The 12,836-nt window shown below is 37.8% G+C and overlaps 1 protein-coding gene across 1 annotated transcript in view; it reads right to left on the reverse strand.

The window, feature by feature from the left end:
- The window catches only part of Adgrv1 (adhesion G protein-coupled receptor V1), a 468,823-nt gene that overhangs the window by 361,450 nt on the left and 94,537 nt on the right, over positions 1–12,836 (reverse strand). The window contains exons 43-50 of the mRNA XM_051182821.1: positions 11,969–12,231; positions 9,573–9,748; positions 8,938–9,062; positions 6,900–7,057; positions 6,659–6,805; positions 6,242–6,349; positions 2,947–3,211; positions 2,078–2,200 (exon numbers count right to left, since the gene is read on the reverse strand). Coding sequence (XP_051038778.1) covers positions 2,078–2,200; positions 2,947–3,211; positions 6,242–6,349; positions 6,659–6,805; positions 6,900–7,057; positions 8,938–9,062; positions 9,573–9,748; positions 11,969–12,231 — 1,365 coding nt within the window. The remainder of the gene's footprint in view (positions 1–2,077; positions 2,201–2,946; positions 3,212–6,241; positions 6,350–6,658; positions 6,806–6,899; positions 7,058–8,937; positions 9,063–9,572; positions 9,749–11,968; positions 12,232–12,836) is intronic.

Here is a 12,836-nt window from a genome sequence, read left to right on the forward strand (position 1 = left end):
CATAACACAGAGACCAAGGACCATCTGACACACATGTCTGAAGCAGTCCTTCCCTTTATCTAGACTTCAGTAGGAATTTCTACACCTGGCAGTAGAAGGTTCTGCAGGCAGCTAATGATGCCATCAGTGTGACAGACTCCTGCTGACATAATCCTGTGTCCAAATGTTCTAGATAATCCATACTATCCCCAATTTAGGCGCTTACACTACATGACTGGCCAGTTCCACCCAACATGCTGGCCTGGATTAGCATCTTTACATTTTTCTTTGCTTCTCCAAGTAGATGTGCCCTCTTTCAAAAGGCAAGTAATTATCATAACAATGACAAAGACAATACCTCAGTTTCAAATACGCAGCATTCTTCAGTTCTAAAACAAGCCTGGGAGCTGGCTGGAGAAATAAGGAAGGTAACCTGCCAGCAAGCCTGATGATCTCAGTTCAATCCCTGAGACCTTCATGATGGAATGAGAATCGATACTCACGAGTCATCCTCTGACCATCACACATATGCTGTGGTACATGTCCGTACACATACACACAAATACATAAATGTAAAAAAGAACATATATCAAAGCAGGACTATGATACACCTACACATGCCTGTGGCATTCATCTAGCTTGGATTGCCCTCTCCTCCTGGAACCTCAACAGGAACTGTGATGACCTAATGTCTGTGTTCCCTCTGGAGACAGCTGACATCCACCTTTTGAGGTGGCCTGAAGACACACACACACACACACACACACACACACACACACACACACAGGCTTCAACTTCTGCCACTGGCTCAAGTGACTGCTATTCAACCCTCATGATCCCTGAGGCATCCAGCTCACAACTGACTAACTTTGCTTCAGAATTCAATGACTAAAAACATGGATTATATTTCACCTGTGTGGATTTAAGTACCAAGATTTCCAAATCGACCAGGAGGTTGGAAGAAGAGAGCAGAGCCCAGAGCATAATATTTTCTGCCTTTAATAAAAAACAATAACTGAAAATATGTGCTATATCCTTACACATACTTCAGTATTTTAAAAGACTTTTAATGCCTTTTCATTGTTTTGCTAGACAAAAGAGAAAAGCCACAAAGTTAATGCATTTTTTCCTCATTAACAATTCCTCCTATGTCTGCTTCTCTATTATTCATAAATATAGGCTTCCCATTTTTAAAGTTACCAGTCTATGGTTGAAGAGATGGCTCCATGATTATGAATATTTGTTGCCCTTGCAAAGGACTCAGGTATGATTCCCAGAATCCACACTTTGGCTTACAACTATACATAACATCTGTCCTGGGTGGGTTTGTCAAGTTGACATAAAGGTAGACATATCATAAAGAGGAAATCTTTTTTTATAAAACGGAAATCTTAATAATTGAAAAAACACCTCCAAATGTAGGCATGTAGCAAAATTAGGAGGGAGCATTTTTGTTTTCTTGATTAATGATTGGTGTGGGAGGGCCCAGCCCGCTGTGGGTGGTACCACTCACAGCAAGTAGCCTGAGATTGTATAGAAAAGCCTGACTGAGCAAGCCATGAGGAGCAAGCCAGTGATCAACACCCTCCCTGGCTTCTGCTTCGGTTCCTGCCCCAGGTTTCTGCCTTGAGTTTTTACCTTAACCTCCCTCAGTAATGGAATCTAATCCGGGAGCTGTAAGGTGACATAAACCCTTTCCTCTCTAAACTGCTTTTGGTTTGGTGCTTTATCACAGCAACAGAAACCCTAAGACAGGATGTTACGACCTTTTCTGACCTCCAATGACAATAAGCCCATGCATGCATGCACGTGCACACACACACACACACACACACACACACACACACACACACACACACGTTCACATGTGCAAAAACATATAAAACATACAAAACACATAAAATAAAATAACAAATCAGAAAGCATCAGTCTTTTTGAAACTCTGGGAGTTCTGGGTAGATTATTATAAAGACCTGATGTTATACCCCTACTAAAATAGTTTCAGAGAACATGCAGTTCTGTCTAAATTCAATGAGAATGGAGTAAGTCCAGCTTCCCACACTGGTTTAAGATGGGCTAACAATTGAAAAGCCATTACCTATTCCAGAGGCTGCTGTGAAGGAACGGATTCTGTTCACATTAGCAAAGTCCAGGGACTGGAAATATCTGAAAGATGATTGCCCCATTTCCCAGATGAAAATGTCAATTGAATTCCGATTTCCTATGATAAAAAACAAAAGCAACAAGCTGTAAAAAGAAAATGACAAAACTGCACAATAGAAATATAATAAAGCATTAAAATCAATTAACAAAACATTTTCCGCACAGTATATATATTTTAACCATGCAATTTGGCAGGGAACATTGCAAGCTCTTTCTGTTTTTATCATGTGAAGCGCGCACACACACACACACACACACACACACACACATTCACACACACTAAGATACACTAGGAGACATAGTCTGTCACATGAAACACACAGACACTAAGACACACCAGGAGACATATTTTATAATGTGAAGAACACACACACTACGACACAACACACACACACACAAAAATAACAGAATTAAATATGTATTCTTATGCAGATTGTACTTTGAATCCATTTTATCAAAAGTCACTAGACACAATCAACTCTGGAAACTTCTCATGACACCCCAAGTACAGTCATATAAAATTATAACTTTTGGAAGCCCGACTATCAAATCTTTATGAAGCTTTTCACATTACCCATCTACTCCTCATCTTATAGGAATATAATTTAATATGGTGGTTCAGCACAGCACAAGCTCACAGGTATAAAGCCTTCTTTTTTGGCAAAACTAACTGAAAACAGCATTCTCAATCAAGAAAGTCTATGAATCATCAAAAAAAAGAGACCATTCCACAGAAAACAGACAACATAATGCTATTGTTTTGGCAATAACGGTACATACATTACAAGCATCGTGTTTCCTCACCTAGAATGGTATTTTTGGCCAAAAGTAAGTAGACATCATCGCCTGAAGTCAAAGCCTCCACTTGTGTTATCCCACTGCCTGATACTTCTCGAAAGTCAGTAAACTCGCTGCCAGACCACGTGAATAACAGCACATGTTGTGTGTCAGTAGCCTGGGAAATGGCTAAGAAGAGTGTGCCTCCTCTGTGGAACAAGGCCATGCCCTGCACACCTTGGACAGGCAATGTCTGATGTAAGGCAAAGATGCTTCCAGTCCATTTGAAGACCTGTAGGGAAATTCAAAGACAAAGCTCTGGCCACCAGGAATTCAGCACCTGTGACAATTTAGCAGGGTCATAGACCCTTCCGTTTAGTTGGGAGGGTAGTGATATAATAAATAAGTAATGCATTAAACAGTCACTCTTTGTGACTGTCTATCTTTTTCTCTCTTTCCTCCCTCCCCCTCCATCATCCCTCGTGTGTGTGTGTGTGTGTGTGTGTGTGTGTGTGTGTGTGTGTATGAAATGAATAAAAGAGAAGTTATTTGAGAAGAAATCAGTATAAAATATGAAGAGAAGTGATAGAAGTAAAAAGCCAAAAGTAGAAGTAAATTGAACTAAGTCTAAAATACAAAACCCTTGATGCCTTGATGTCTTCACCAACATTTCAAACAACAGAATACAGAGCCATTTTCACCCTATTGTAGAGTACTATACTTTGTCCTCATAGTATCAAGGCATACAGGGTTTATGGTAACTATCCACAGAGTAAACATTAAAACCTTTAAGAAAGTTCATAATTTACAAGTTGATTCTACAGCCTGGTCATTCTTAAAAAGACCTGTTTATAATACGTAGGCAAACTCTGAACCTTCAGCCAAGCTTTAGGCTAGGGATGATGAATACAGTAACCCTTTCCATCTAAGAGCCCATCAATTATTAGAAAAGACAATTAAGTTATCATTAAGTTTAATAAATAAAGAACGCATGCTGAGACAGTACTGAAATGATAATTAGGGTGGGAGGCACAGAGTGTGGATGTCCTGAGGGGGTCAAGTTACACATGCTGGCTCCGAAGACAGAAAGCATGTCTTGTTCTAACTTGAAAGGAAATTAAGGGAATGGGGGATGGGAAAGATAAGGCAATGCCTTTCTGTAGAGTAATGACATAATTTATAGGTCAAATATGGGTTTCTAAAACAATGAAGACTATGTAAGAAATGAGTGTATCAAGGCAACAGGCATGCTGCAGCTCTGGCCTAGAAAACGAGGAGAGATGACAATGCCATATAACATACAGTCTATATCAAATCTTTGAAAAGTTTTAAGTGTAGTTGGAAGTTGCTGAACACTTTTAACATGAGGAATAACAAAACCCAATGTTGTCTCTAAGGTAGCTGTGGATTAAAAACAGAGAATGGGTCTGCAGAGATCAGGAAAGTCTAGAGATGGGATGGGATGTCTCAGTGAGAAATGATGGGGAGATGGCTTGGGGTTGATAAGAAGTAGACAAATGTGTCTATATTCTAAATATAATTGAGATATTCATAAGAGCATTTAATGGTAACAATATATAAAAGAATATGAAGGAATAATTAGGCATGGGATATCCCATAATTACTCTTGAATCATTCCACTTTTTGGGCCACTAATACTTGACATAAAAACAAATATGAAACAAGTCACATGGGGAAAATTTAAGTTCAAACGAAAATGTCATGTATCACATGTTTAAAAATCTATGTGAGTGGGCACGGAAAGAAACAGACACAGAAGTCTAGATTACAGAGGAAAGGCTTCATATGTGATTTAGAGGACATTGGCCTACATCTTGTATGTCAAACCACAGACTTATAAAATTACCCAGAGCAAATACAAAGAAAGAGCAAAATAAATTAAAACTGAATGCTAGAAAACCCCCAAGACATCTCAGTTCAGGAAGGAAGTGGGAAATAACAGTAGTGTCTGAGAAAGATGGAGCAGTAAGTAGGAGGAGGAAGAGGAAAGGGGGGGAAGGAAGAAGGAGGGAAGTGGGGGGGGGAATAAAGGGAAGGAAGGGGAAGAGAAAGAAAGGCAGAAGAGGGGCAAAGAAAGGGAAAGGTGTGGTAAAGAGAAAGATGGAGAACATAGATCTATGCAATAGAAAAGATGTTTCAAGTCTGAGGTATGCCGTTTGCCATATGCAATCTCACAGAGAGCACACACATCCCACAAGACTGACAGACAGCGCAGTCACCATCAGTGTGCATGAGATGTCATATTAACTACTGATCTTGTTTCTACGATAAAGCACTCTGACAAGAGCATCACAGAAAGAGTTGATCTTGGTTCACAGTTCAAGGATCCAGCCCACCACCGTGGGGAGTGCATGACAGGGAACTGGAGGGAGCTGGTCACACTGTGTCCACAGCCAGGAGACAGATAGACGGATGTTTGCACTCACGTTCACTTTTCCATTTCCTCCAGAACTGCATCCTAGAGAATGGCGCTGCTGGAGAGAAGGTGGGTCTCCCACCTCAGGTGACCTAATCTAGAAAATGCATCATAGTCACACGCAAAGGCGAACCTGATCTAGATTCCCTCAAGTCGACAGTGGAACTCACACCAAGTAAGAAGAGATTTCCTCACACCACAGAAAGAGAGGAGAATTTTCACTTTTAACTAGGCAGTGCTAGAACACTATGCTCGCTGTAATAATCCCCATGAGAGAGAAATGGCAGCCTGGGGTGAATAACAAGGGCCAAGAAGGGCATCCATGTGAGAGAACAGGCTTCCACAGACATGGCCCCGCTGTGATGGGAAGGGAGCATAAGGCTGAGTTTGAGGTCATAAAAAGTAGTAAGCTTCTTTCTAGTCAATTTCATTGCAGGAGCGCCACTAAGCTGAAAACAAAGAGGTAACAAGTTAAGTATGGAAGCCAGAGTGGCAAAGAACCATCATGTAAGCAGTGAGATGGCAAGACTCAGAGTGCTAGAAAAATGTGAAATTGCCCATGTGATCCCGAGTGCCCACTTGGCAATGTGAATCATGAGTTTGCAGTGATACCATCTGTTGAGCTGCGATTTTTCTCCATAGTGTTTTCCAACTCAATTCGACTCCAATCAAATGCTTGCGCTGTTACTAGATTTCCTCTGTCTCCTGAAGAAAATCTAATATTTTAACACTTGTCTTCAAAAACTGACTATGCCCACTCAGTACCATTCGACATCACCACCATCAAATTATGGCTTTTGTTATACAAATCCTACAGGCCACATAGGAACAGAACTTACTAGCATGTTTTGGAAGGGGGAAATTTTACTTTAAGAAAAATCACACCTGAGTTAACTCGGAATCATTTCTTGGACTTGCAATAATGAAATAATCTTGACTGTCTGAGGTGAAATGTCGCACTTGACAACTTCCTGAAATAATGATGGTCTGCACCTGAAAAAAGAGTGGGAATAAACACTTAAAGGTCTTTATCAATGGATTAACCAAATGCAATAATAGCATGCATTAGTACCTGGCTTAAGATTTGAAAATGTGCTTAATTTGTAGGGTATGCATTCCTAAGTGTTACTTAAGGACAGAAATAGCCTTGAGTTAGGATACTTGCTACAATGTGTATCAAATTGCAAGAAGTTCTTTTTCACTTTGACATAGAACACACATCATCTTCCATTTTGATTAATCACATGATTTTGAATTACATTTAAGTAAAGACTCTACATAAAAAGGAAGAATTTTTTTTACCAGGGATAATTTGAAGCCAGAAGTGAGCTTGTACAGACTGTAAATGGAAAGCTTTTCTCCATTTCTTTCCCCATGAGTAATGACAAGATAAGAGAAAACACCAATATTAAAGGCCTCACACGTGTTTGGACTTTCTATATTTAGATCCTAGGAAATACAAATGATATTAGTAATTAATGCTATATCAATTTTTTCACTTACATTTTATTTTGTGTACCATAAAGCAAAAAGTGATGTTTACCTCAACTGGAATGAAAGTCCCTTGCCATCGGTAAACAACTAAAGATGATATTCTTAACATTACACCATAAACTGAATCTTCAACAGTAAAGAAACACCAGCCAGATGCTGTCTTGTCAAAAAAGCTTTGAAATACAGAAAAGACAACATCCACTCCCCCTAAAACAATAAAATAAATCATTATTTTTGTGTATCTGAGTGCATATGTGTATGTAACTATACATATATATCAGTAATGAGTAATGATATATGATTGCATATGAACCTTACATCATTTAACTTATTACATAAACAGTGAAACTAGTGAGCATATTAGAAAGAGGATTATAACAATGGTGTGTGCATGTGTGTCTGCGTGCCTAAGTGCATTTGTGTGTTGCATGTTAAAGTGGATAGACACAGGGAAGCTTGAAAATAGTATCTAAAAATGACAATTTTTTAAGTAGAGATATTTTCATCTATATCTTACAATCTTTTCCAAATGTATTCAAAACTAAATAATAAGTATTTATTTTAGAGAGAAACATATTAAAATGACTTCTATGAACTTCTACAAAGATTGTCAAGGGACAGCTGAAATTTGAAAGTAATCAATATGTCTTGCAGAAATATGTTTACATACTATCAAAATTAATCTCAAAAATTTAAATGTCTGCTTATCCAACAGCTTCTCAGCTTCTATTTTGTAGACTTTAGAATATCTATGCAGACACACTTCAGTTGACTTCAAGATTTTATTAAATAGCTTTAAATTATACATGTCTTAAAATACTGTGTTTAAATATGCTAAAAGAGCAAACTTCTATTTAGTGAGGAATCATTATTTTTAAAAATGTAAGTTTAATCATGTATTGTCATGACTGTTTCTCAAAGTAAGCTATTTTTCAATTTTAGCTAGCTATGTGAACATTATAGAATAATAAAAAACAAAACCAACAACTTATGTGAATTGTTGGTCAGAGAATTTTAGCTCAAGAAGATACAATGTATGTAGTATCTACTAGAAACTTTCCTAAAAGTACAGATTGCATTCTTATTCCACAACCTTTCAAACAAGTCCCACAGCTTTTCATTAAGAGTCCTAAGTAAAACTGACATACAGACAAATCTTCAGTCCTGAAAATCCAGAAGATGAGAAAGAAGACTAAACATCTGCCACTTAGACTGTCCACTCTCGGGAGAGCTCCAAAGAGCAATAATGAGAGGATTCTGAGCAGGAAACCAAATTGTTCTTGTCTTTTATGTATCTTGTCATATGTACAACACGTGTGTGTAGTTGCCTCCCATCATCTAGGCATTATTGCTACTTCACTTCTCTCACTGAGAAGCTTTTCATTAAACTTAGGATGAACATTGGCATCCACGAACCATTTTTCAAATTCTTTAATGATCTGGCCTTACCTTCCTCATAAAGATCAGTATTTTCTCTTACTTCTCTGTCCTTTGTCAATATATTCTGTTATATGTCATTTTATGACTCCAGTCACCAGCCTTGACAGCCTTTCACCATTGTCTCCAGCTTCCTCCCGGCCAGGTCTTTGCATCCAATCCCCTTTCATCAGTCTTAGTTCAAACATCAATTCTTCTTGAAATTCAAAACTCACCTAGTGTTTTTATTTGTGTGTGTGTGTGTGTGTGTGTGTGTGTGTGTGTGTGTGTGTGTATGTGTGTGTGCATGTGTGTGTTTGAATATGTGCCATGTGTGTGGGTGTCTGCAGAAGCCAGAAGAGGGTATCAGATCCCCTGAATATGGCATTACAGGCAGTTGTGAGCCTCCTTATATGGGGGCTAGGAACAGAACTCAGGTCCTCCGGAAGGGAATCACAATTTACTACTTCCAATTTCCCCTTTAAAGCTTTATTGCATTTGCAATGCAAATTTATTAGTATTTCCTATATTTATTTCTGCATATGTCTAGATGCTAAGCTTTGTGAGTTGAAAGCACAATAAATATTGTAGATACAATAACAGAATCAAGAACCTGTTCTGTTGGTAATAGACCGGTAATATACAATTCATGGAAATAAAGCTAAACATACTCATGCCAAAAGCTGTTTCAGATACTGCCTCCCACTGCACACTCACAGCCAAATCAAGGCCATTCATACGTGACACATTGAGGTATACACTCCTGTTGGACTCTTCAATGTCTATAGAGGTAGCACTAAAAGAAAAACAAAAGGATTCTGGAGAGCAGAAAATGCATAATTTCTAAATATTTAACAAACATATCACACTGCCAGAGTATTACTTAATACATTTGTAAGTCTGAACTCCCCGATGAGGACCTCAGCTTTTATGTATTGGAAAGATGAGACTCTAATATTCAAAAGTATTCACTTATGGATTTTGAAATAAAAAAACACAAACATATCACTCAGAGACTCTTATCATAATGATTAAATGCCTGTCACATCAAAATTTATAGTCAAACAATGTTTCCCTTCCAAAATCTCTTCACGCATAACTCAGATATCTGATGAGAAATAAATTAAGTCCGACATGTTTAGCCTATTAATAAAGTTAGATCCCTTAATTATTTTAAAAAATGAAAGTATTTGTTCACTCCAAGATATTTTAAAACTAACCAGATATTAGCTTTCTTCTACATCTCCTCAATTCAAAAGTGTTACCTATTTTGTTTCAACTGTTTATGTGTTATAAAAAAAATTACCTATTTTCAATAGCAGTGATGCTAAATAGCCCCAAAGGGGCCTGGTTCTGCAAAATTGTTATCAGGGTTTGAACATGAGTTCCTAGTCTAGCACCTCCAGTTGGATTAAACAGAGTGCACACAAAATGCTCATCCATTTCTGGTTCCGTGTCTAATATTGCAGAGATGTGCAGGGCCTGAAAACAAAATGAAAAAATAAAGTTAATAAGATATGTTCCTTTTGGAAATACACATGTGGGAAAATGCACAAAACATTTTGATGACATATGTCTTGAAACATGACTTTTATTTATATTAGATTCGCATCATATGATGACTAGAATTGTTTCAAGTTACTGCCTTGGGGATTTTAAACCCTATGATCTGCTGCCCTAAAGTGTCTGGAAAGGAACAGTCGATGGCAATGACAGTGATTGGGGATGGAGAGAAGGCTCCAGCATTGAGAGGTCCTGCTACTACCCCTAAAAACTTAGTCCCAGCATCCACATCAGGCAGCCCACACTGCCTGTGACTCTAATCCCAGAAGATCGGAGCCCTCTTCTGGTCTCTAAAAGCACTTGCACTCATGTGTACAGACACATAGAGATCAACACATATGCATAACTTTAAAAAAAATCTCTTTTTAAGTTTTCAAAACAGAACCAAACAAAACTGATAACAATGTTAAATTCATGTGTGGATCTCTGTGGCCCTTTTGAACCATTCAGGCTAATTTCATTAACCTCACCCCAGTCTGTAAATGACTGTCTAAAAGCAGTGACAGCAGAGCAGGTACAAACTAGAACCAATCAAATGCTTGTCAACAGCAGAACAAAAGGGCTGTGGTCTCAGTAGTGGAAAGCAGCACAGTAATGGAAGAGAAACACAAACTGAGAGGGAGCAATCATATGCTACTAGAATGCCATGCAAAAGACATCAACATAAAACTATACAGAGCAAATGACCCAGTTAGAAAGCTGTATTCTCCAGAAAGGGCAAAGGATGGCAGCTATTTAAAAGTCTTACTCTAAGCAGTGGTTATATATGTACACATGTATCTTTATCATTTACCTACATGCTTACATTTTAAAATTAAAACATGGGAGGCAATTAAGTTTGTTCAAAATTTATTTGATTTATTCTAACAATTTTCCTAGTGAACATATCAAAGTATCTTAAAACTATGAGGTTTAAGAAAAAAGAGGTTTAAGAGAGAGATTTAAGAAAAAAATAAAATTTAAAATATGAAAGAATACTTCTTAAAAGAAAAAATATGAATAAAGTAATAGCAAATTCACAAAATACTTAAACTTTTATACCATTTCAAAATTGGGGTGGATCTTTAAACATATCAGTTAAAGGTTTTAGATTTTCAAGAATATAAAAATATTGAACTTGGAAAACATGCTGAAGTTTACAAGAGCTTAAGAGGACTGAGGACGCAGCTAGGGCTTGCCAGCATTCAGACCCCTGGTCCAATGTACACGCAGAGTACAGGAGACTTCTTCCACTATTAGATGAACTCTAATGGTCAATTACTATAAGTATACTAGTTTAGTGTTTTATTTGGCTTTAAAATGTAAAAGCTAATGTAGCCAAATATCTTTTAACTGTACCTAAAAGTAAAGTTGAAAGGCTGATGGGAGATTAAAGTTGAGAGATGGCTCTAGTGGGTAAGTGGCTGCTCTTCCAGAGGACCTGGGTTCAATTCCCAGAGCCCACATGACAGCTCACAGCCATCTGTAATTCCATTTTCAAAGGATCCAATGCCTCCCTTATGACCTCCATAGGCACTAGGAACCCATGTGTACACAAACATACATATGGGCAAACACCCATACACATAAAAAATAAGATAAATCTAGAGATGAAGCTTTTAATACGCAAATACACAAAACAAAACAACAAAAACAAAAGGTGTACAGAAGAGAAAGGCTGAAAAGTATGTGCGTTTTGTTTTGTTTCGAGTATAGATTGCACTCATAATCTCAAATCCAAGACTTTTCTCAACTAAGTTGTTAATGTTCTTGTATTCACAGTCCAAAGCAAGCAGACATGTTTTTTCAACTATCATGTGGTATACAGAAAAGGAGGGATGTTTCCTTTGGCTTATGTTCTTACAGACAATATAAAGGAATAATACCATTTAAATGGATTAAAATTTTAAAATGTGAACCACACACGCTATATCTTGTACATCCCTCTACCATGTTAACAGCATATCTCCCCACTGGACATTTGTGTATGCTTTATGACACAGTAAAGCTAGCCACACACACTAGTGCCTGTGTCTCCCTCATTTAAGAAGGGTTTTGTTTTGCTTCTTGAAAACTTCAGCACATTTCTAAACAAAATATTTTTCAATACTAAAGGTAATCATGAGTTTTCATTAAAGATCTTAATGATTGATACCCTACCTTAGATCGAACACCTTCCTCTAGAACGACAAAGCCTTTGGAAGGAATCAGATCCTTTGATTCTGTTGAAGAGTTGACTTCTGTCACCACAAACTGAACTGTCACCGTTCCAAACAGACCTTGTGCAGGCTCCCGAATGACAATTAACACTGCAACACTCTCTTGCACGTAGAGAGATGTTGGTTCTCTGAGGAAAATGTGCCCACTGTTGTTAAAGGACAGAACTCCAGGACCATCATCATTCGCAAGGACAGTAATCAAAGCTGTTAAAACAAAAATATTCAAGTAGTAACTGAAGAATGAATGTGCCACAAATCCTAAAGACAGTACATTCACAACTGACTGTTAAATCATTATTAACTCAGTTCTCACCATAGCTCTATGAGGGAGAATCTTTTACTATTCCCATGTATGAGGGCCCCAGGTTCAGTTCTTACCACAAACAACACAAAAATGTTTATATGCAAAGAATCTATTAATATTTTATGAAAGATTAGACATATTTTAAAGGTCAATGAAGTAGGTTTGTCTTAAGAAATTACCTATTATCAAAAGATTTAGTATTTAGAGAAATTTTAAAGTTAGAATTTAAAGCCTAAAGTAAGCTCAACCGTGTCCAGCAATGCTGATTTCCTCCACTCATGATAGCAGACATGGAGACTATTCTGGTCAGATATTTGCTATCTGACACAAGACAGTGCCATCTGGAAAGAAGGCATTTCAGTTGAGAGAGTGCCCCATCAACATGACCCATAGCAAAGCCTGTGGGCCATTTTCTAAATTAATGACTAATGAGAGTAGTCTCAGGCCACTGTGGCCAGTGCCAACCCTGAGTAGAAGACCCTGAGTTGAATAAGAAAGCAAGCTA

Source organism: Phodopus roborovskii, unplaced genomic scaffold (genome assembly GCF_943737965.1).
Source record: "Phodopus roborovskii unplaced genomic scaffold, PHOROB, whole genome shotgun sequence".
NCBI lineage: Eukaryota > Metazoa > Chordata > Mammalia > Rodentia > Cricetidae > Phodopus > Phodopus roborovskii.